We start from the raw sequence: 23969 nt of genomic DNA on the forward strand, positions 1-23969 counted from the left end.
AGAACGAAATAAACCAAAAGCCAAAAACGTTTAAATCAAATCAAATCAATTTTTTAGCTGGCTGGTTGGGTGATTGGATTAGGATTAAATTATTAATGTTTTTATCATGGGAATCTATGTCAATCCATCCCATCCATAGCATCATTAATGATGTTTGTGGCTTTTGGAAAAACGAAAAACGAGAAAATTGAATTAATTTGTTGCTAATATCATCATCATCGTGATGATTATCATTTAAGCGATGAAAAGTTTCAAAAGTTTGTGTTTGTGTGCGTTGAAAAATTGACTTCAGGTACATTTACCATGATGATCATGATGTTGATAATATCGTTGTTGATGATGATGATGGGTTATTCATTAAAATAATGAAGAAAGAAAGAAATGTAATAATCGTTCAACGATAATGAATTTTTTTTATATTCGGGTAAACGAAAATCGTGAGAAATCATTCACAAAATGAAATGAAATGAAATGAAGAAACTTTCATAGGCAAATCTTTTCTGCAGATGTGCTATATTGAAAATGATGATCATCATGATCGAACAATGTTTACCAAATGTTTTTTGTTTTCAATGGTAAAAAACAGATAGACCATCCTTTCTTTTTCGTTTTTCTTATTTTCGATTTTGGAACAATGAAATCGTCATTCATTCATTCATTGCTTTGTTTGGGTTGTTTTTTTGTGAAAAGGGTTATAACTTGTAAAAATTGTAACAGTTTTTTTTTGTAGTTTTGTAGTTTTCAAGTGTGTATTGTTAGTTAGTTAGTTAGTTAGTTGGTTGGTTGGTTTTGGATGATGATCTCTAAAGTCAATTTTGACTGTACTTATATTTCAGATAATAAGTGTAGCGTTTTTTTCCCGAACAACCAACGAAAGAAAAAGAAAAGATAAAAGAAGAAAGAAACATTTTCATTACCGAAATACGACAATAAAATAAAAAATTGAAAACAGAAAAACAAAATGTGAAATGAAACGAAAAAAAAAGACAGTAAAGCACATCTTTATTTGAAAGAATGAATCTCAATGATGATGATGATGATCTTCTTCTTCTTGTTTTTTGTTGTCCAAAATCTTTATGATGATTCTTTTTTTTTGAGTGGAAAATAAAAATAGTTCCCGGATTTCAACAAAAAAAACACCCCGAGAAAATTTCTTTTTCTTTTTCATTTTCTTTGTGTTCCCAAAGTAAAGTGTTTTCGTTGAGGTATCGCAATCCAAAGAGAGAGAGAGAGAGAGAGAGAGAGAGAGAGAGAGAGAGAGAGAGAGAGAGAGAGAGAGAGAGAGAGAGAAATTCATCAGTGGTTCAATAAGTTCGCCTAATGTTTATTATCATTGTTATTAGTTTTTTTGTATGACCAAAAAATTGTCCAAAATGAAAACAATGATGGTCATATAACTATAGTAAAAACCAATGAAAGAAAGAAAGGAGAAATTCCTTAATCAACCAACGTCAAACCACACACACACATATAGTATAGTGAAATCATTTTCCTTATAAGAAACATTCCGATGGCAATACGAGAATAAATGAAAATCGATTCTGGAGAAGAGGGAAAAGTAGAAGAAATAAAACCTGATTATTAATCGAAATGTTTTTTTCTGTTTTCCTGAAGTAACGAAAAATCGTATAAATTGTCGTTATCGTGTCAATTGAAGAATATGAAAGGAAAGAATCCGAAAAGGCGAGGAAATTCCTCCTCCAAACGACAACAAACAACAAACCTCTGAAGAATCGTTTCTTTTCCTCTCACTTTTTCAAAATGTTTATCATTTTGGTCAAAAAAAGGAAAAATCCTAGATTCAATTCTATAATGGATAAAAAAGGAAAAAAAACGATGTGTTTGGTTATAAATGATGTTTGTTTGTATGTGCATTTTGCTTTCGTTATTTTTTCGTTTGTTTATTCACAAATAAAATGACATGATAATCACCATTATAAGAAATTGATCGTGTTGCCTCTTTGTATATGTGTGTGATGTTTGGTGATAATATCATCTATTCAAACCACCAAACAAACAGCAAATGTGTGTCTTACCTTAATGGTGTTTGTATCCGAGCAAAAAAAAAAAAAACGAACGAAATCCAGAAAAAACCCAAAAAACTGAAACTGTCATCTGTCTTTAATAGTTTTTTGTTGTTGTTGTTGTTTTTTGGGTTTTTTTTTCTGTAAAATCAATTTTCACATCAAACCAGAATAGGAATAACAACCAAACCAAACCAAGACAACAACAACATTGAAATATCTTTCCATATACATAAAACATTGTATACAATGTTTTGCGTTGTGAAAACCCAAAAATAACAACCAAACAAAAAACTTTAATTATCAAATTCTGGTCTTGTTTCAAAAATTTCTGTTTTTTTTTTTTGTTTTTGACCATTTATAACCCTTTTCTCTCTCTCTCTCTTTTGTCCATTCAATGAATAAAATTTGACCAAATGAATGAATGAATCGTGTTTTGTGTAAATGAAAATGATATTCAGTGAAATGAAAATTGTTTTTTTTTCAAAAAAAAAAAAAAAAAAGTTTCACCATCATCATCATCATTTACAATTAGTCGAAATGGTGGAAAACGATGCGAAAACAGAATACAGAATACAAAATGAAAACTTTTATTACAGTTTTGTATTTCCATAATTCTTCCTTTTTGCAAAAGAATTTTTTTTCGGGTAAAAAACAACAACAACCGAAAAAAAAACATTCTTCTTTGATAAGATGAAAAACGTCTTTGTTTTGGTTCGCATTTCATCATCATCATTTTTGGTGAAACCAACTTTTGAAAGAAAAAAATAAAAAAAAAAATAACTGTGAAAACTGTGTCTTTTGTTGTCTGGTTGAATGGTGGAAACTTTCTGTATTTTGTTTTTTTGTTGTTTCATTTTTTTTGAATTGAATTCAGCTAAATGATGACATAATTTAATTATTAAAACAAAAAAACAAAAAAAAACGGTCGAAAAAATGGCTGAAGCAACCAAACAAGCCGAGAATATGATGATAAAAATTGATAAGATTGATTTGACTTTTGGTGAATTTTTTTCATTCACAAAAAAAGAGAAAATGTTTGTGCGTGTGTGTGTGTGACACACCGACAAACAAACAAACAAACAAACAAACACGTCAAAGGATGTTTACGAAAATGTGAAAAGTAAATGTGGAAAAAAAGAAACTTGGTTTTTTTGGTTTGTTTGAAATGCCAAACCGACCGACCGACCGGAATAAACAAAACGAAAACGATTCTCTCTCTCTCTCTCTCTCTCTCTCTCTCTCTCTCTCTCTCTGGTCTGACATTGTTTTTTCTTCTTTCTTTTGTTTCATCAATTCAATTATATCATCAATTTTTGTTTTTTGTTGAACTTTTTTTTGAAGATGTTTTTTTTTGTTTTGTTCAGTTTTTCTTGACGATTATTGTTTTTTGTTTTTTGTTGTACAGAATAAATTCAATTCAATTGAAATGTTTGACTGGTTCCTCGTCGATCGTTGATATTTGCTCTTAGCAAAGATGGATCAGAGCGAGAGAGAGAGAGAGAGAGAGAGAGAGAGAGAGAGAGAGAGAGAGAGAGAGAGAATCATTCTTAAATTCTTCAAGTTTCAAGTTTTATTATTATCAAAAGAGAAATGATGATGATAATTTATTTCCATTATCCTAAGCAAAACAAAACAAAACGAAAAAAATCTTAAGAAGGTTAAGTTTCCAAAAAAAAACATATTTTATTATTTTGTTTTTCTATTCTGTTCGATATTTCAAGTTATTATTGTCATTGGATTTATATGGATTTTCTTTTTTTGGTTTATGGATTTTTCTTTTCTTTTTGGTTTTTGGTTCAAATCGATGATGACCAATTCTGGTTTATTTTTTTCCTGATAAAGTTTTTATTTATTTATTTATAACATAAGTTCAATTGAACTAAAATCGGATTGTCCCTTAAGGGAAATGATGTCTACATTAATGTTTGTATGGTTTGTGATTTTTCTTTCATCGGATTCCATTGATTTATTCGACCAAGAGAGAGAGAGAGAGAGAGAGAAGCGAAACTTTCTTTCGTTAAGATATTTTTTGGTTATTTCTACCTTGGAAAAGAAAATTCTCCTGCGGTGATAAATGATTGCGTTCATTATTCATCATAATATTAATCTCAAAAGACTTTTTTTGGTGGTAGCCGAAAAAAAAGAAATAATCTCCATTGGTTTTGGCCCATATCATCATCATCTTCACAGACAAAAAAAAGTATTTTATTATTCATCATCAGATCATGAATATCCATCAGATCGTCATGATGTTGAATATCACATCATCATCATCAACAACAACTATAGGTTAACCTTTTTCGATACGTTCATTCGTGCGTGTGAATTTTTTTTTTTTTTTGTTTCTTTCGGTTTTCTGCTGCGTGTCTGCGGTATGTGTGAATATTTCTTTGGTTCTTTGGTTCTTTTAAGAATGAATTTTGACATTTATTTTCTTCGACAAAAAACTTGTATCCAATGTTTGTGTTTGTTGCTGAATACATATTTTTTTTTCTTCGGGTAAATATTGAAACGAAAAAAGTTTCTTTTTTTTCCCGTTTTTTTGGTTGCTATTTCGGGTTTTTTTTTCAAATATTGATTCGAAAAAAAATCTTTCGGTTTTTTTCTTCTTCATTACAGAATCTCGATTCTTTACATTCTTGATACTTTCTTTCAAATTCTGTTTATTTGTTCGGTTTGGTCGATTCTATTTTCAGGTTTTTTTTTCATATTTTTACACTTTTGCAATATTTTTTTCTTTCATTCAATCGTGGAACAGACAAAACGAATCGAATAAAAAAAAATTTATCAATAAGGTATGGCGCAATCAAAAAAAAAAAAAAGATTTTTATCAAAAAAAGAAATGGAAAAATGAAATGAAAAAAGCTAAAAAAAGCTATGCTGTGTGTGTGTGTGTTGCCTAAATTACATTCATATGATAATGAATTTCGATTGATTTTTTTTTACGCAAAACGCAGATAAACGAATCGCACATGCTTTTTTTTACAAGTATTTTTTTTTACAAACAGTTTTTTTTTCGTTGAAATTATAAATTACTTAATGGCCATTCAATTCCACATGTACATTTTGTAAATAAAAAACATCCAATTCACATACACACACAAACAAACTTCTCCAACAGAAAAATAAATAAAAATATTTTTCCTGTTTCTTTTCTTTTGTGACATGCGTTTTACCAATCTTTCTATTTGTAATGTAATTGATGATCCATTTGCGGATTCAATAACTGCTGCTTCTTCTGCTTCGGCTGATTGCAGAACACACAAAAACACACACAGCAGACAGGCAAAGTTTTTCATTTTCTTCATTTTCAAAACGCATGACGCCTATAGAATTTGTTGTCAGAATTTTTCTTTTTCGTTTTTCGGTTTTCCAAATTTATTTTCATTTTCACACACACACAGAGTGTTCCAATTCAAACATTCAAATATATTCCATTACACTTTATCGAATGAATATTTTATTTTTTACTTTTTTCTTTGGTCCGTTCGTTCGGTATTTTCGTTCCTCTTGACCAGGCGGTTAATATTGTGAATGTGCTTGAATTTTTTTCTCTGTGTGTGATTTTTTCCTTCCTTCTTTCGCCGCAATGTTTCATCATCGTAACATCATCGTAACATCTTCTGTTTTGATTCATGAATTTCTTCCGTCATCATCATCATTATCATCATCATCAACATGATGGCTAATTATGATGTGTTCCGGCCATCATCATCATCATCATCTAATTAAATTAAATGTGAAAAAAAATCTACTTATGATGAATACGATATATGTGAACGGTGCTTGTGTTTTGCTTTTTTCAAGTGAAATTAATTAATTAATTAGAAAATTAATTAATTTTAAAAAAATGCTGACCAGAAAAGAAAAAAATGATGATGATGAAAAGTGATTAAAAGTGATGATGATGATCGATACAAATATTCAACTCTAATAACAACTTCAGTCTGTGTGTGTGTGTGTGTGTGATCCAATAAATTCTTCTTCGCAAGAATATTCTTTCAGTATGTAAAATATTTGATTTTGAAAAATTTTTTTTTCTCAAATTAATTAATCTTTGCTGTTTCAATATTTGATTGAATAAAAGCAAAGCAAACATTCATTATCAATTTGCTGTGTTGGCTGTTTTGTTTTGCCTGTCGTTTCAACAAGAATTTTTTTTCCCGAATCTATAGATTGATAGAATCAAAAAAATGAATCGAAACAATTCCAACACAGCAACACAACGATACTTATGAATATCATTATTACGATGATGATGAAACACATGTGTGTGACTTTAGTATTTTCATTTCATAACATTTTGTTGTCTTTTTTGTCTTTCATCAACCTCGGGTTTTCCTTTTTTTTTCTCTCGGTTATTATCATCATTTTCACAATAATAACATTCTTTGCATTTCATTTCGTTCATTTCGTCAATGAATAGCTAGAAAGTTTTCTTCTCTCACTGCTGCTGAATAAGAATTTTTTTTTTGATTAAAAATGACTTTTGTTGTCGTTTCTAGTTACTATAGTTTTTTGGGAATCTTCATATGACATCAATCAGTTTTATTTTTCTACTGTTGTTTGTTTGTTTGCTTGATTCACCAAAGTACCAAACGAATGCTGCTGAACCATATTCAATTTATCATTGGATGGTTTTTTGGGTTTTCTGTTGTTGTTGGTTGGATGTCTTTTTTTTTTTGCTGGCTAACTTTGCATGACATGATGATTCTTTTCAGCATTAAACACAATGAGAGAAAACTGTTTTCTTTCTTTTGGTTTTTTTCCTTGGTTTTTTCTCTTTTGCTTTGTTGTTGTTGTTGTTTTGAATGGGTAGAATTTCTTTCTTTTTTTCCGCTTGTATTCATTACAGTATTTTGTTTCGTTTTGTCCGAACTTGGAATATATCACAAGAATGACTTTCAAAGAAAAGAAAAAAAGAAAAAACCCGTTAATAGTAGACATCAATAATTCAACAACAACAACAACAACGACGACCAAAAACATTTATAAAATATAAGATGTTAACAACAACAACAACAAAAAACAAGAAGAAAACCGACAAAAATACCCGAAAAAATACCCGAAAAAATACCCGAAAAATTCGGGTATTTTAGTACAGTAAAGTCTTTTTACTAGTCAGTTTTTGTCGATTTCTTTCTTCTTTTCTGAAGAACCATGGTTATTCAAAACACAATTGGAAATCTCCAAACAAAAATGAATCTCGTATTTCTTTCTTCATTCATTCATTCATTTCATTCATTCAGAATTTCTTTTTTTTCTCGTTACTGATTTATTATGATGATGATGATGATGATGATTTACAACAAAACATTTGTAAAAAATGAATGAATTACACAAACAACATTATTATCATTATTATCGTTATGATATTTAAACATTTTCCAGTTTTTTTTTGTATTTTCTCTGGTTTGTTTTTGGTTTTTGTTTTTCTGGTTTGTTTTGGTTTGTTTTTGTTTTGTTTTTAGTTAATTAAAAATGAATTATTACCAGGGAATTATCTATTGTGTAACATTGTTTTTGTTTTTTGTTTTTGTTTCTTTGCCTTGAAGGCAGATTTTTCCATGTTGGTCACCAATATTCTTTTTTTGTTTTTGGTTACAATATTTACCAAAACCCAAAAACAAAACAACCAAAAAACAAACAAAAAAATCCAAAAACAACCAAAAGCAGAACCAAAAAAGAAAACCCAACAAAAATCTCAGAGAATCTCAGCCATCCAATTTTTTTTTTGATAAATTGAATGGCTGAGATTTTTTTCTTTCTTTCTTTTTTGTGCGATCAATAATGTCCCAAACGAACTAACTCAAGGTTCATTATCTTATTTTTGATGTACTTATTCTCTTTATTAACCTGTTTATGTAATGTATTATATTTTGTCAGAAAATATATTTCGTTCCCATTTATTTATTTAATTTTGACAAATTTTTTTTTTGTACTTTTGTTTTTGTTTCCAACCATAAACAAAGAAAAAAATTTAACACTTCAAAATCCTACTTAGTTATATCATTAGATACGATAAAAGCTTGTGTCTGAAATAGAAGAGAAAATGTGATTCACCAACTCTTTTATGCCTGTCAATGTCTATTTATTTTCATTTTGTCACGGTGTTTTTTTTTTTCATTCATTCATTCCTGCAAATTCCATAAAGAATTTTTTTTCTTTCTCGTTTTTTTTGGTTCCAGCAACAATATTTGGTTGTCTTTGCTGCTGTTGAAAGATGAGAAAAAATGGCTTTTTTTCGCCTTTAAAAACAGAATAATTTTCGTTTATTAATGAAACAAAATTATCATCAACAAGGAAACAAACAAACAAACATTGTTACCTTTTTTTTTGTTTCTTTTCTTCTCCCTTGGTTGTAATTAAGTGTTTTTAATTTGTTCATCGTCATCATCATCATCATTATTATCGTTGTTGTTGTTTTTGTTGTTGTTTGTTTGTTTGTAATTATCATCTGGAGATTTTCATTTTGACTAAAATAAATGTTCAATTCTTTAAATGTCTTCTTGTTTTGTTTTGCACAAAAACAAACTTTTATTAGATTATCGACGACTATATATGCAAGCAAGTATGATTAATGAAATGAAACAAGAAAAATACTATTTTGTTGATTTGATTACCTTATTCCTCTCTCTCTCTATATACATATCTCTATGAATGAATAGAGAAATTCTCAATTACGATTGACAGAAAAAAAACTTTCCGAACGAATCATTATCATCATCATTATTCTTATGTAGGATGAGTCAAATGAATTGAATATATTTTTGAAACAATATTTTATTCTGTTTTTATTCTTGTTTCGATATTTTTGTTACAAGATAATTTATATTCTACACATTTATAATAACATAAACATAGCTAATTAAATGTAAATTATAAAACAAAAACAAAAAAAAATAAAATTACATGTAAATGTCATTTTCTTTTTCTTTTTTTTTGTTTTTGTTTTGAACTAGCGTGTTTTATAATTATCATTATTAACGTCACAAGTCGGAAATTTTGTCCTAAATATATAAAATCTGCGATATCAATTCTCTCTCTCTCTCTCTCTGTCCTGCTTTAATGATGATTGTAAATGAATGAATGACTGAAGAATATTTTAGTTAGAAAGTTTTTGTTTTTGTTTTTTCATGTATTCAATTTCAAATTAACCACACACAACAAACTATATGATTAATGTTTGGTTGTGTAACCCGAAATAAAATGAAATGAAAAAATTATGAATATCATTCTATATATAATGATGATGATAATAATGGTGGTGGTTAGTTTAGTTAGTTGGTTAGTTTGAATTAGAATTTAATAGAAACAGAATAGTTTTTTTTTTTTTTTTTGGAGGAGGAGGGGGGTTACAGAATTTCATTTATAAATATCTTATGAATGAATCGCCCAAACAAAAAAAAAAGTAAATTATTTTCGAATACAAATTTAGATAAATATACGTGAATTCTATACGATCTAGTAAGAGAGAGAGAGAGAGAGAGAGAGAGAGAGAATTTCTAATGCTAATTACTGATTGGCAAAAGAGTGAAAGAGATTTACAGGAAAAGAAACGATCGTGAGAATAGAGGGAGAGAGAGAGAGAGAGAGAGAGAGAGAGAGAGAGAGAGAGAGAGAGAGAGAGAGAGAGAGAGGGATATGGATCAAATTAAATTTGATACTGAACCAACAACCTGAATAATAATGATGATGATGATGATAATAATAACAACTTGTAATTTTAACTTGTCATGTAATATTCTCAACAACAAAAATAATGATTTTTTCAATGAAATATACAGATCAAAAGCAAACCCAACAGCAGATGATAAAAAATTAATCCAAAATATACTTTATTTCGTCGACAACTGAATTGAATAGAAACATTCCAATTTTCGAAAATGAAAAAATGAAAATGAAAAAAATAACGTTTGTTATTCTCTCGAGCCGTCATTATTCTCTATAACGGTTGGTTCTTGAATGAAGATTCGATAACTCTTTCTTTTTTTAAATTCAATTCTTCGATTCTTCAGTTCTTATTCAATTATTCCATGTTATTCTTGATTTTTTTTTCTTAATTTATTGAATGTTTGTCTCTCTGTGTTTATGTGTTGTGTGTATCACATTTCCATAATGGGCTAAAATTTTATTTGATTAAGTTTAATTTATTCAAGTACAATAAAAGTAATAATAATAATAACACAACTTGTTCAGAATTCATAAGTGATGTTCATAATACGGTATGGTGTATTGGTGTTTTATATTCTTCATACGATTTTGTTGTTGTTGTTGATTGAGAATGATGAAACATAAATGATCCATAAATTCATTTCATTTTCGATCCAAATCGTTGTTGTTGTTGCCGCTGTTTAATGATGATGATCATTGATCGAACAAAGAGAGAGAGAGAGAGAGAGAGAGAGAGAGAGAGAAAAATTATCACCAATGGATCATTTGAAAAAAATCATATTCATTCTAATTTCTAGTGTAAAACATAATCGGGTAGAAATAGTTTGGATCGGTAAAATTGTTATTGCTTGCTTGTTTTATGATTATGATTATGATTTTTCTCTTTTTCCGGGGTGACAATGATAATTGCTTATACACGAATCAAAAATGTAAATGTCATTATAATCATCATCATCAATTTTAACCATTTACACACACACATACATTGTGTCAATCATCATTAAGTTTTGAATAATAATTCAAAATAGCAATCATAATCATAACATGAACCTTTTATGTGTATATAGAATCGAATTCTTATTTTTTTTTGTTGCTCATCATAAACATTCGAATGTTTTCAACAAAAAAACATTTCATTAATGTGGATCGATTTCAAATTTTTTTTTGTTTTGTTTCGCTTTCGTTTTTTCCCGCAATTTAATTCAAAAAAAATACGATTATTAAAAATAATGAAAATAATATTTTCCGATTCATTCATCATGTCGTCATTCGTTATTTTTTGATGGCCAACTTTTTTTTTCTTCATTTCTTCATTTTCAGTTTCGTTATGATCATTATTTCTAGTTTTTGTTTCAATCTATTTTAACATTGTTTGATGATTAACAGTTTTTCTTCGGCTGTTTTTCCTTTTTTTTAAAAAATGAAAGAAATATCATTATATCAACGATGATGATGGTAAATTCGATCGACAAAACAACAACAACAACAACAAACTCCTCTAATGACGACAATTCTTTCGAAAAAAAAGCAACTAACAAACAAACAAACAGAAAAATTATTGATCGATCTCTCTTTGTGTGTGTCGATCGTTATATATGGGTTTTTTGTTGTTGCCCGAAATGCCAATAAATCCGGCTGCTGCTACCCGATCAAATGCCGGTCGTTTTTTCTCTGGTTTTTTTTTCTTCTGGTTGTCATTTCATTTTTTGTTTCTTTTCGACAAATCGCCATTACATTTGTCAAAGAATGATGAATAAACAAAAAAACAATATAACCATTCTATTGATCTCTCTTTTTTGATTCCATTTTTGGTTATATTCACAAAGTCAAAGATTTTCAAAGATTTGGGTAAGTGAATGTTGGTTTTTTTTATTCGGATTTTTTGGTGGGTGTTGTTGTTGTTGTTCTAATTCTGGAACCCCCCCCCTGCCAGAATATTCCTATTAATATTATTAATAATAACATAAAGAGAGAATGAAAGGAAATGAGTAGGGAGGGAGGGAAACTAATCAATATTTATGAAGTTTTTGTTTCCCTTCTCATTTTCAATATTTTTTTCTTTTTTTTTGCATAAAAAAAGTTTCTTTTAACACCAAACATCAAAGATTGTCAAGACGACGAACTGAACACTGCGAACTGAACATTTTGTTGTTGTTGTTGTTTCAAGATAATAATTTTCCATATAATAAGTACAAGTCAACTACGACTACCGTTTAATAGTTTCAACAAATTATGGTTTGTTTTTTTTAATCAAGTTTTTTTTCCATGTAAAATTTTCCCATTATTTAGCAATAATAAGTAAGTAAGTAAGAATCAAGAATATTCTTGAATCGAATGAAAATGGATACAATTTTTTTTTCTCCCGTTTCCATTGATGGTGTGTGTGTGTGTGTGTGTTTGTATGGTAAACATTTCCGAATAACATTTGTCATTTTTTTTGTTTTTTGTTTTTTTTTGTTTTGTTTCAAATCGATAATGTCGTTGACGATGATGATGATGATCACTCTATTTCGGCTCTACTCTGTCGATATAGACCCCCAAAAATAAATAAATAAATCATATTTCTGTTTGTTTTGATTGTTTTGTTTTCCTATTTGATTCTGTGATCTCATTTTTTTTTGTTTTTTTTCACTTTCAATAAAACAATCGGGAATTTTTTTATTGTCGTTCCATTTTTATTTTCTCACATTGGTCGTTTCATATTTTTTTTCCAACTACCAAAATCAATTCAATTCAAAAAAATGAGATTTTCAATCCGATCGATAATGCTGGGCAAATCTTTATTCTTGTTTCCCACTTTCTCCCTCTCACTCTCTCTCTCACTCACTTTCACCAATAAATCCCGAACCAAAAATCAATGAAATTCATTCATTCGTCTATATGATGATAACCATTAAAACAAACGAAATTTTGTCTTGGGCAAGAAATTCGATCCAAAAGATTTTTTGGTTTTCTTTTTTCTTTTAATAAATTCAAATCAAACATGAGAATTTTGAATTAATTTTTTTTGTGTTTGTTGTTGAGAAAGAAGCGATCTAACAACAACTTGGGAAACACAAAAATCTGAATAAAATCGATTTGAATTCGAAAAAAACATGCGCGAAAAAACTTTTCAACTATTTCTACTAATTTGAATAAAATGATTTGACATACATTTTTGATAAGATAATGATGGTGATTGGGGTAGAAATAGTTTTAAGACAAATGTTTCACCAAAACATATTTCATATTTTCATCGAGCCCGAATGAAAATGAACATTTTTACAATTTACAAATTTGATTACACGGTTTGATTCATTGATTGATGCAAATGTTAATATTTTGGTCGGTGTAAAAGTGCTCGTTGGACCAATTTTCAATTAGACATGAATGAATTGACAAAACAAAACAAAAAGGTAAAAACTTATTCGTGGTTTTGATTTTGCTGTTGGAAAATGCTGTTATTATTTAATCAAATCAGTAATTGATAACTTTCATTTCATCTAGCAACGATGACTGCCGGGAATTTTCTCATGACGAAAGAAACTTTACAAAAAAAAAAAAAATTTTACCGGAATCAAAAAATATTTTGATGACTCTTCTTTTCTCCTCTAATTTTGCACTTATTTTTCGGTAGTTTTCTCTCATTCCATCTCATTACATTCTTTTTCTTCAATTTCCTCCCCTCTCCTCTCTCTCTCTCTCGGTTGAAACAAATGAAATTCATCATCAGCATCTTAATAATTTATTTAAAAAAGCAAATTTCTCGGTAAAACAAATGGTCCCCGATCAAAAATTTTCATTTTCTTGATTGAGAAACACACATATTACATTCTTGAATTTTAACAAAAAAAAGTTCAGTAAATAATTCAAAGCGAAGATTTTTCAAATGTTTTTTTTTCAAGCAATGAAAGTTTAATTCTGAAGGAAGGAAGGAAAGAAAAAAGGGAAAAAACTTTCTTTTTCTCTCTCTCTCTCTCTCTCTCTCTCTCTCTCTCTCTCTCTCTCTCTCTGTGTGTGTGTGTGTTAAACACCCACACATCATCCCTCAAACAAAACAAACGATAAGCGTTTTACGTTTATAATGATGATGATGTTGTTGATGAAATTCTTTCGTTTTTTAGCTTTACTTTCAACATTTGAATATTATGCAAGTTTTTTTGTTTTGTTTTTCTTAAATTTCCAAAAAACCAGATTTTCTTAATGATATGGTTCCGTTGTGTGCCTAAGTCATATAGTCAGAATTTGGAGAATTTTGACATTTAATAAAAGCAGTGTGCAAGAATGGGAAAGATGAACAAACGAAACGAAACAAACAACCAAAAACGAAATTTAACACTTGATTAAACTTGGAAAAAATTTGCTGATTATTATTTTCATCATTATCATTACTGAATATCTTTTGGGGATTTTTTATTATTTTAAATTTTCACTTGAATCTAAAGGGTTTTTTGTTTCCGTTTCCATATCGATATTTGTTGTTGTTTTTTAATAATTTCAACAACAACAACTAAATGATGATGATAATGATTAAAAAACCGTTTTTTTGTTTCATTTGTTTTTCATAGAAAAATATATACTCCCAACCCAGTTACTGTACCATAATAATGATAATAAATCGACCAGAAACAAAAAACATGGATGCAATAATGAACCAAAAAAAAATTGTAATGAATTTTTTCCAAACATAAAACAGATCTTATTGGACAGTTTATTTTTAGTTTAGTTTAGTTTGGTTTTGTTACATAAATGTACATTATACATACCGGGGCCTTTTGAAACTTTTTGTTTCAAAATTTTTCTCTTTTTTCCCTGGATGTTATATTTTACGTAACAGAAATTTTGCGTTTTTTTCCTTCAAAATTTAAATTAAATTAATTTTTTTTAATTTTCTTTTTTTTAAAAAAAACAGAGTAAAAGATCGACGACGATCAATGGGATGATACATGAAAAAAATGGATTCCAGTCAACAACAACAACAACAATCGACAACAACAACAACCGACAACAACAACAATTATCAACAACAACAACAACAACCGACAACAATGAAATTAAAACCAAATCATCATCAAATTAATATAATGTTGTTATAACAAAGTTGTAAATTATTTATTTATTCATTTATCTATCTCAATGTTGTTGTTATTATCATTTGATCACTACATTTACTGGCCATCTCTTTACAGTTAAATAAATAATCTTGGTTAACTGAATTTTCTATCAACCGACAACAAAGAAAATTGAAAACTTATTTAAATCAATCAAGCTCATTTTTGCTCCAAACAACAACAACAAAAAAGTTTGCTCAACCAAAGAAAACATCGAGAAAAACCATAATATATATATATATTTTGATTATCAATGAATATAAACGATGGAAATAAGCTTTAATCAAAGTGATATTAATATTTTTAATCTATTTAAATTATTATTGATGATCAATGCGAATGAATCAAATATTATCGTTTCTTCTTCTTCTTTGGCTGCTGCTGATGATAATCATACCGCAACAACAACAATAAATGATACACGTTTTATTCGTTCATTTTCATATTTCACAGATACACAACATCAAACAACAACAATAACAAATTTAACCAAAGATTGTTATCATTTATCATCATCATCATCATCGAATCAATTGAAGAGCTTTACAACAACAACTAATAATAATGATAATTATAATTATATTGAAGAATTATTAAAAGAAAAATTTAATAATGCAACAGTTATAATATCAGTTATAATACTTGTATTAATCAATATAATGGTTATATTTGGTAATATATTAGTTATATTAAGTGTTTTTACATCACAAAAATTACGTACTGTAACAAATTTTTTTATTGGTAATTATATTTTGTAATTTGATATTTGATTAATTATTGAATAATTTTTCATTTTGTTTTATTGTTATCAACAAAAAAAAAAAAAAAAAGTATCATTAGCAGTTGCTGATTTTTTAGTCGGTATTGCTGTTTTACCTTATTCGCTTACATTCGAGGTAAGTGTGTGTAAATAGAAATTCTTTTAAATTTTCTTCATCATCAATTTCACTCTCTCTCTCTCTCTCTCTCCCTTCGAAAAAAAATCCATTTTAGATTCTAGACACGTGGATATTTGGTGAAGTTTGGTGTCAAGGATGGTAAATAATCATAATAATAATAATAATAATAATAATCATTAATGAATAATGATCATCATCATTGATAATAATGATAATGAATGAATGAATGAATGATCATCATCATCATCATCGAACATTCATTACTTTCATTTATTTATTCTATTTTTTTTTCTTTTGCTATTTTATTTTTTTTCTTTTGGATAAATTCCTATAGGCTTGTGATTGATGTTTGGATGTGTACGGCAAGCAGTAAGTATTATTCAGTATATTCATTTCATTCCATTTTCCCGAAATTTTGTTTTCTCCCAAGCACACTTTGTGTGTGTGTGTGTGTTTCGATGTTCGATAAAACTAGATTAGTCGAAATGTTTCTATATTTTTTTTTTCGTTTCGTTTCGTTTTTCGTTGTTGTTTACATTGTCTACAATCATCAACATCATTATATTTTTTTTTCTTCTTTTCTTACTACAGTATTAAATCTATGTGCAATATCGGTCGATCGTTATTTAGCCGTTACAAGACCTGTTCGTTATCGTAGCTTAATGACTGCCAAAAGAGCAAAATTTATTATTGCCTGTGTTTGGATTATATCATTTATTATTTGTTTTCCACCCGTAAGTATTTACTATGGAATTGAAATGAAAAAAAAAATTCTCATTTTAGTTTTTGTTTTTCGGCTTTTTTTGTTAATTGTTTTTTTTTTCGTTTTCTTCTTTGATCGACAACAAAAACAACAACAAACTTTTTTTGCTTCTTTCCTTTTTGCATCATCGAAATTCTCACTAATTAACCAAAATTACAGCTTTTACTTGGTAAACAAGAATCTTTTTCAACAATACAACAACCGAATATTAATATAACCACCACCACCACCGCATCATCCTCATCTTCATCGAATGATTCTTTAACATATCAATTTTCTTCATCTTCGATTCCGACCAATTTTTCGTTATCTTCTCCTTCTACGCCATCTTTATCTTCAAATTCTTCAACGTGGTTTTCAGCAACAACAACAAGTGTTACAAATGAAAAAGAGCCATCGTCTTCCTTTGTATTGGGCGCCAACAATCATGAATCTCCAAAAACCGAAGATTATCTTTCTTCCACCATTAATAATCAAAATTTTTCAACAACAACAGCGAACAAAATTAATGAACGAAATTCTTCTTCAGATTTTGAAACATCATATTTGAAACAACAACAACAACAACAACATTGTAAACCACAAACCGTCCAATGTGCTTTGTTTCGTAACAAAAGCTATGTGATATATTCAGCATTAGGTTCATTTTTTATACCAATGTTTGTTATGATAATATTATATTGGAAAATATATTTAGTTGCAATTCGTACAAGTCGTGCCTTGAAAAAAGGTTATCGTATAACAAAAGCTTCATGTGAAGAAAATCAAGAACGTTTAACATTAAGAATACATCGTGGTTATTGTGGTGGTGGTGGTCAAGAAGATAGTTTACATGAAAAACGTTCATCAATTGATCATCATCATGACCAACAACATCAACAACAACAACAACATTGTCAACGAACATCATGGACAACATCATATAATCGTCAATCAAAAACAATTGAAACAGCATTAACAACATCAACAAATGATAATCCAACAACAATCAATAATAATAATAATACTGTGATAATAACAAATAAATTATTATCACCACCAAATCGTATGATAATACGTAATGGTAATGGTGATAATAATAATCGTCATCAACATCATCATCATTCATCAAGCCATTCACATACAAGCAGTATTCAATCAGGTAGTAGTCCATCATCATCACGTGAAGGTAGTGCACGTAGTAATAAATTAATAACAACAACAACAATTCCATCAAGACAATTATCACATCCAAGTAAACGTTCAACAAAATATCAAGCAAAACGTTTTCATGCTGAAACAAAAGCAGCTAAAACTGTTGGTATTATTGTTGGTGGATTTATTGTTTGTTGGTTAGTATTCTTTTTTTTTTTTTTTTTTTTGATTGATCCATTCATTCAATTATCGTTCAATCACTTTTTTCGTTTCTCGTTTTTTTCATTTCATTTTATTTTAGGCTACCATTTTTTATCGTTTATTTAACCAGAGCTTTTTGTGTTGATTGTATACCAGATTTATTATTTAGTATTTTTTTCTGGCTTGGTTATTGTAATTCAATGATTAATCCATGTAAGTATTTATGATTTATATGATTGAATTTTTGGATATCTGATATGATGTACAATGAATGAATTTTTCGTTTCCAATTATCATCATTCTTTTTTTCTGTTTTTGCAAATTTTTTTTAATTCAATTTTAATCTTTCACATCCACGACATGTGGTCATTTCAAATCGATCATTCCTTTGATTGATTTACAATGAAAACCAAAAAAATCATTTGAGATTTGAGATTAAAAATTTTTATCAAAAATTCAATTTACAAAATTTAAAAAAGTCAAAACAGAAAGCCAAAACCCAGTGAAAGTAAAGCAAAAGTCCAACATTTCCTTTTCATCGGAAAAATGAAAATTTTTCTTCTTCGAATCTAGCCTAATATTCAAGTCCTTATGATGATGATGATGATCATCATCATCATTATCATCATGATTTTGGTTCTATTCTGGGAAACACACAGAAAAATGAAAAATAGAAAATTTATTCGTGCGTATTCACAATGTTTTCCTTTTTGTTTATAGCATTTTTTCTTCTTCTGAAGTGTTTCCATCATCATTGAGAAAATAAAATTGATAATGTATATTGAAAGAATCTTGAATGTTTTTTTTCAAGCCCCGAAAAATAAAAAAGATTTCACTTTTTATTATTATTGTTATTTTAGAGGAAAAATGGCCGAAAAGATAACTCAGAAATACTCTGTTTCTAATATTTTTTTCTCAAATGGCTATTTGAATTTATTCATTCTTTTTTCGTTTGTTTTCTGTTTTTTTTTGTTTTTGTTCGTTCGGAAAAAAATGATAACGGTAGTCATCATCCATTCAAATATTCGTTATCACCAAATGGCCAAAAGGCACCTTTTTTCCATTGAACAATCATAATGATAGTAAAAAATTCATTGAGCTTTTTTCGGCTAAAATCCTCATCATCATTATTTCAATGGAATTTTTATTATCATCCCTATATCCATCATCAACAGTGTTGAAAATAGAAAAAGATTTTTTCCAAAATCAAATCCAATTAATTGATTTTTTGTTTTTGGGGAAAAAACAAAACAAAAACTTTAACAAACAAATAGGCTCGACAAATTTGTTTTTTCAAAGGAAAATGTTTGTTTTGTTTTGTTTGTCTTTTTCTTATTCACATCTTTATTATTCACAAGGAAAAAAACATAAAACTTGTAAAAACTTGCAAAAAGTTTTCGTTTTGGCTACTAAAAAAAAATCAAATTAAAAATAAGTTTTTTGAAGAAAGTTGTAGTTTTTTTTTCGCTGTGTTCTGTTTTATCGATCATCATTTGTTTTTCCCATCATCATCATCATCATTTTGACACCGAATGATAACATGATACCAGATGATCTTTTCGAAAAAAAATATCCAAAACATAAAAATAAAACGAAAGTTTTATTTTCACCTGATTTTCCCCCTTATTTTCGAAAATATTCAATTTTTTCTTTTGCCTTAAAACATGGATTTAGTCGAATCCAAAATAAACAGAAAAACATCAATCAAATTCATCAAATCAAGTCAATATAAATGGCCAAATTGATTGAATCTTTTTTTGTCAAAAAATGCTAAAAACAATCTTCGTCGATGATTCATTGATTTCTATTGATTTCTATGGAAAAAGCAAGAAGAAGAAGAAAAAAACTTTTAATTTGCTTGTGTTAAATATCCACCGTTATCACTTTTTTTTCGGTTTTTGGTATTTGGTGTTTCGCACAAGTTTCAATTCGTCAAATGATAAATGCAAAATGCTAAAAAACTATTTTTATGTTTAAGGAAAAAATTATTATTATCATGTCATTGTCGTAAATGATGATGTTGTTGTCAAATAGTTTTATCTTGTTACTTTTATTTTCTGAATTCAATTGATTCGTTTTGTTTTTCCCCCGTTGAATCAATCGATAATTAATCGCTTGATAGTCAAATAGTTTAAAGGTTTCTTCTTTTCTGTATCTTTTTTTTTTTGAATGTTTTCACTGCAGTATTCAAATTGTCAACATTTCTTGGCTGGTTCAGAAAATATGGAAATTTTTTTTCCAATTTTCTGTTGTTGTTGTTGTTGTTGACAGGCAAACAAACAAGCAACACTAAAAATATGACACATGTCGCCAGGTCCAAAGATTTTTTTTTTCCAAGAAAAATTTTCATTTCCATCCGAATGAAACATAGCATTGAATAAATCAACAGCAACAGTAAATCCGCCAAGTAATCCTCAAGTCCTTTTTGATTGAAAAAAAAAGAAAATATGAAAAATGTTTGCGAAAAGCAAAAAAAAAAATATATTTTTTTGATATCAAATTATAAATGGCGAAAAGAAGAAGTGAATCTTTCTTTCACTGCTGAAATTGAAATAAATAACTGCTGCTGCTGCTGTTTTGGATTTAAAAGCCAACCAGCCATCATCATCATCATCAAAAGATCTGATCTTTATAAATTTTTCATTGCATTTTCGGTTTTTCGTTTTATTTATTTTGACGCTTTTCGCTTCCTCTATGTCTATTTGCAAATTGAATTTACAAGAAAAAAAATATGAAACGAAATGAAATGAAAATGCCAACTGTTTTTTTTTCTCCAAACTCTTTTTCTCTGGTTATAATTAATAAGAATTTTCGGTAAAGAAGAATTAGTCAGAAGAAAATTCTGTATAAACGTTTGCCAGGAATATTCCACCAGAATGATAATTCTAGAAGCTAAACAAACATGATTCTTTTATTCCAAACAAAAAAATAAATAATTATACAAAAGTCAAGTTGCCATCACAGCCATAAATGAAAGTAAAAGAAAGTAAGAAAATTCTGTGATTTTTTGAAATATTAGAAAACACAAACAACCAAACAAAGAATCATTATTTTCTTTTTGGTTGAATTCAGAATCAAATAAAGAAGAAGAAAAAGGCAATCCAAATGCAAACAATGTTTCTTTTTTTTCAAAAAACATAGATATTTTCCAATGTGAAACATGAGATTTTTCTACTGTTTGTTTCAGTTTGTTTCTATTTGTTTCATTTGATTTGTTTCATTTGATTGGTTTTATTTTAATCCAATTTTCACTCCAAAAAAAACAAAACAAAAGTAAATAAAAAGATATTATTTTGATTTTGGTAATAAAAATAAAAAACTTTATATTGTTAAATTTGTTCCAGAAACGATTTTGTTTGTTTGTAGTTGTTTGTTTGTTTATAAACATTTATTAGATAAATGTCATTTTAAAATATAAATTATCCTCATCATCATTGAATTCTTTTCTTCTTCCATTCTTCTATTCTTTTCTGAATTGGTGTTTTAGTGTCGATCAAATGTTTTCTTCCTACTTCTTTCTGGTTCTTATTCGTTCCGAAAGATTTCCCATCCCACCAATTCAAGCAACAAAAAACTTTATTGATGACGATGATAATAATAATGTACAATCTTTTTTCCTGTTTTTTTTCGTAAATAAATGAAAATATTGCTCATTTAAAAACATTATTGATATTAAGTTTTGACAGACAAACAGACAAACAAACAAACATACAGAATCAATGAAAGAATCAAATAGAGAATCAGAAAATGAGAGAGAATTATGACAAAGTGGATGAAAGGCAAATCAAATCAATATTCAAATCCAAAACACACACTAAATAGGAAACTGAAAATATAAAACTTTTTTTTTCATTCCATTTTTTTCTTCTTTCTTTCTTTCTGTCTTTTCCCTTTCCATCAATATTCTGTTGCTGATTGTTGGATGGATGTATGGATGGTCGGTATAGGCATATACGGCCTATTTAGTAGAGATTTTCGTCGTGCATTCAAAAACATCATCTGCAGATGTCGATTTCGAGAGGAAACTTCAGTCAGTTCACTTATACGACAAATTCATATGCCAACATTTTTTGAAGATATGCCCGAAGAAATGGTTAAACATGAATCACAAGAATATTGATATATTCGTATATATTTTGAAACGAAAAACGAAAAATCGGAAATTGTACCATTCAAAAATCAAAATTGTAGGCCAAATCAAACCAATGGAAAACGAAGAAAAATTGTCCGGAATAAAAAAAAAGTTCATTGAAAAAAAATCCCAAAGCTTAACATCATCAAGATTGGTCAATAGGAAACAAAAACAGCAATAAATTATCATTTGAAGAATTTGATCAGCCAAAAAAAAAATCCATGTTTTTCGATGATAAAATATGATCATGACGATGACGATGGCAAAGATTAACAAACTACAACAGCCAATCTACGTCACACGTAAATGGCCTTTTTGTGTTTATCAACATTGATCATCATCAAATCATACAACAACAACAACAACATCAATGATTAATCATAAATTTTCACGACATTTTCATTTGTTTTTTGTTTTTTGTTTTTTGTTTTTTGTTTTTTGTTTGTTTCATATTTTGGATCAATGATTCCAACAGATATAATCTGATAAATTTTGTCTACAGAAACTAATAATGATATTAGTTTTTTTGTTTGGAAAAAAACTGTCATTTATCATCCAATGGCTCCAACAAAACAAAACAAAACAAAAAACTTGACATCATCTTTTGCAATTTATCCTGAAAATTTATCTTCAAAAAAATCTTCTGATCAACAACAAAAGGGAAGTTAATTTATGATATCCGATTGTTCACCAGATGGCATTTATCTTGTCTTTTTTGTTTGTGTTTGTGTTTGTTCAATCGATTTTCAACGCGAATAATGATAATTCTGGATAAAATAATTGATTTTTCGTTTGCTTGAACATTTTTCATCTTGAGAATCTGATTTAAAGAAAATCAAAACAGCAAGAAAAGTCAACCATACTCAAATTCAATCAATGTTTTTTTCTAAGTTCAAACTCGTTCATCATCATCGATGATGAAGATGATCAAAAAACAATCATCTTTTTTTCCATTTTCACAGTTTTTTTTACAAACGAAAAAATCCATTTTGTTTTCAAAACAAACAAACGAAAAACGAAAAAAAGCAATGTAAAGAAGGAAAAAAAACCTTATAATCTTTTCGCTTGATTTCAATCTTTTTTTTCTGGTTTTTACAGCTCATCTCATTGTCACCGAAAAACAAACAAACAAAACGCAAACACACATCACATATGAATGAATTTTGATTTTGAAAAACGATGAAGATGAAGAAGAAGCACCAACCTTACTAATGTTTACTTCTTCTTCTTTGTTTTTTTTTAAAAGGCACCTTGAAAAATTTAATCGAAAAAAAATCAAACGAATAAAATTATCATCAACAAACACCGACAACATCTTCATCATTGATTGAATGAAATTGAAATTGATCAAAATGAAAAAAAATTCAATCATTGTAATTGAAAAACAACCAAACATTTACTTTGCCCATCTCACACACTCATACACACACATTTCTTTCATTTCATTTTTCAATTTTTCATTTTTTTTCGATCTGTCAATGGGGAGAAATTTTCAGATCGCCATCATCACCTCTGTTGTAAATTTTTATTTATTTTTTTGTTTTTGTTTTTACACTCTTCATTTATACTTTCAACCAAATATTGTTGTTGTTTCGTTTATAAAACTTTTGTTGTTTTTTTTACCACTTTGATCTCTTTATAACCCCTTCCCAAAAAAAATCTCTAGTCAAATCAAACCTTTATTCCCTTCAAATTGAAATAAAATTCCAATTTTATATATTTTCCCTAATAACGGTGATATTGGCTGGATGTTTGTTTGTTTGTTTTGTTGGTTCGTTGATTGAAAAATTTTTAAAAAAACGTTATGATTGATGTCAGACAAAATGAAATGAAGAAAATGGCCGCAAATGAATGTAATTCATTTCATTTGATCGAAACAAAATTAGACCAGATGAATTATTACCGAAAAAATAGATAATGTCTGGCTGTCTTGTGTATAATGGATGTCTATTTTTTTTTTTGTTGTTGGTAAGTTTGATCATTAATTTAATCATCATCATCATCATCAAAACATTCACTTTCTGTTTTCCATTTATTTCACTTGTGATG

The 23969-nt window shown here is 28.1% G+C and overlaps 1 protein-coding gene across 8 annotated transcripts; it reads left to right on the plus strand.

The window, feature by feature from the left end:
- Positions 1-5314: 5314 nt before the first annotated feature.
- LOC113789162 (putative G-protein coupled receptor No9) lies at positions 5315-23054 on the plus strand. Of its 8 annotated transcripts, none has more exons than XR_012846290.1 (10): positions 5315-6031; positions 14593-15532; positions 15623-15687; positions 15785-15828; positions 16025-16059; positions 16282-16424; positions 16613-17784; positions 17889-18001; positions 21736-22950; positions 23019-23054. XR_012846290.1 is itself a non-coding variant. In XM_075820477.1 (10 exons), exons 3-10 carry the CDS (start codon positions 15058-15060, stop codon positions 21906-21908), a joined length of 2220 nt encoding a protein of 739 aa, XP_075676592.1. In that variant the 5' UTR covers positions 5315-6031; positions 14249-14347; positions 14593-15057; the 3' UTR covers positions 21909-23054. The 8 variants fall into 8 exon arrangements, 7 of the variants coding, with proteins under 7 accessions (XP_075676592.1, XP_075676588.1, XP_075676594.1 ...); XM_075820477.1 differs by adding an exon at positions 14249-14347 and having other exon boundaries at positions 21736-23054; XM_075820476.1 differs by lacking the exon at positions 5315-6031 and adding exons at positions 11044-11549; positions 11782-11936 and having other exon boundaries at positions 21736-23054.
- The last annotated feature ends 915 nt before the right edge of the window (positions 23055-23969 follow it).

This window comes from Dermatophagoides pteronyssinus, unplaced genomic scaffold (genome assembly GCF_027571235.1).
Source record: "Dermatophagoides pteronyssinus isolate colony J.1.1.1.1 unplaced genomic scaffold, Derpt_VIB-CSIC_2022.12 sq0006, whole genome shotgun sequence".
Classification (NCBI taxonomy): Eukaryota; Metazoa; Arthropoda; class Arachnida; order Sarcoptiformes; family Pyroglyphidae; genus Dermatophagoides; species Dermatophagoides pteronyssinus.